This window comes from Zerene cesonia, chromosome 15 (genome assembly GCF_012273895.1).
Source record: "Zerene cesonia ecotype Mississippi chromosome 15, Zerene_cesonia_1.1, whole genome shotgun sequence".
NCBI classification, from domain to species: Eukaryota; Metazoa; Arthropoda; class Insecta; order Lepidoptera; family Pieridae; genus Zerene; species Zerene cesonia.
The window spans coordinates 3,382,253-3,384,041 of record NC_052116.1 but is presented as its reverse complement, the minus strand read 5'-3'; the positions used below and the strand labels follow the sequence as shown (position 1 = coordinate 3,384,041).

The following is a 1,789-nucleotide window of genomic DNA, read 5'->3' as shown; positions in this document are numbered from 1 at the left end:
GTTATATAATATATGGTTGAAAAGTTATGTATACAGTTGTAAGTTAGATATAGTTGAAAACATAGACAAAAAATAAACTAGAATTCATAGATATTATCTAATTTCAGTACTATGAATGTTGGACTAATTATAAGACTTTCTTCCTTTTGTCCATAGAATAAAGAAGCTGTTCACAATTGTTTTCGTTTAAGATTCGTAGAAATAAAACACAAGTTAATATAAATAGATAATATAATTGTAAAAATTTGTTGTATACATATTAATATGTATAACAGAATTCACTAAGTTGACTAGAGATATTAACTAAGTATTTGGCAGTGTAATTCCTCAACTCCCCGAGTCTTGTGAGCAACCTGCTAACAAATTACCGAAACTTTAAACTGAACATTGAAAGATACTCAATTTATAAAACGTATAGAAAATTTTATTAAACATTCTATTACGATATATGGTGCAGTGGAGGCTCAGTGGACCTTGGACTTAAAAAATCGAAAGTCGGAGGTCCGAGATCAGGCGAGCGTGCAGGAAATAAATTGATTTATAAATTTATCTGCACATATAGATATCATCACCACTGCTTATCACGGTGAAGGAAGACATCGTGAGGAAACCAGCATGTCCAATAATCAAAAGTTCGACGGTATGTGACATGTGTCAACCCGCAATTGAGCAGCGTGGTGGATTATGGCCTGAATCCTCATAGCTGAGTCTGAGTCCCAGCAGTGGAAACGTGTACATGGGCTGATGATATATGGAGTGACTCACATGCAATACTTTTAGATTGTCATTCTCTACTTTATTTTAATAAATATATTTTGGCTTCAAAAGTTCAATTTGAAATTTTGTCAGGTTATATTTAAGTAACATTTACTTTAGCATGACACTGTCAAAATAAGGAGTTTTGCATTAAGACATTAAAAATATAAACAAATACATAATAACTTTAAAAAATTATGCATATTCACTCTTACCATGGTCTGGGCAGTAATGTCGTCGACGTCTCCGTCTTCGTTGCGCTTCATACGCGTCTAGACACGTTTCTTCTGCGTCATACAAATAACGTTTTATGTGCATGTTTATACAATTTTACGACAAATATTTTATCTTGCTCAATATGCCAGTTATTTAGATGATAATATTTAAATATTTTGTGTGCACATCTAGCAATGGTGCACACTACCGCAAGGGTTGTTATTGAGAATATTATTTATCTATTATTATGTTATTTATCTTATTGTTATTTTTTGCGAAGTTTTGTAATATTTATTTGGACAAATGTATTGGACAAATATAATTGCGTTTGCACTGTTATGCTGCTCCCTCCATTTACCAACGTTATAAAACCGCAGTCAGTACAGTACAATACAGTTACAGTATGAGCTATAACTGTATTGTATTATATTATCTGTGGTATAAGTCAGATTTTTCACATTATGCGCTAATGCTGTGTGATGTGAGTTCCACGCACAAACAACGTGTGAAAACGTGTGTGTGTTTGTGTTTTTTTATTATTATTATAGAGGGGAAAAAATTTTAAGTATCCTGAGGATACGACCTACGACTTTGGATTTGGATCTACGACCTAGTATGTCGGTGTCACCTCCGTGGTCCATACCGACTAAAAAACCCTTCTTTAGTCCATATCCCCAAAGGAAGGGCCGTGAGGCTTTACTTCACGGGGGGACACACAGCATGATCTTTTCGTGCATGTGCGCGCGCGCGCGTGTGTGTGGTGTGTGTGTGTGTTTGCGTGTGTGCGTGTGTATGTGTGTGTGGTGTGTGTGTGTTT

At 34.9% G+C, this 1,789-nt stretch overlaps 1 protein-coding gene across 1 annotated transcript in view; it reads right to left on the bottom strand.

The window, feature by feature from the left end:
• Positions 1-235: 235 nt before the first annotated feature.
• LOC119832456 (Down syndrome cell adhesion molecule-like protein Dscam2) overlaps positions 236-1,789 on the bottom strand; it is a 36,651-nt gene continuing 35,097 nt past the window's right edge. Inside the window, exons 32-33 of the mRNA XM_038356125.1 lie at positions 972-1,043; positions 236-353 (exon numbers count right to left, since the gene is read on the bottom strand). Of these exons, the coding sequence (XP_038212053.1) occupies positions 328-353; positions 972-1,043 (98 nt within the window). The 3' untranslated portion in view covers positions 236-327. The remainder of the gene's footprint in view (positions 354-971; positions 1,044-1,789) is intronic.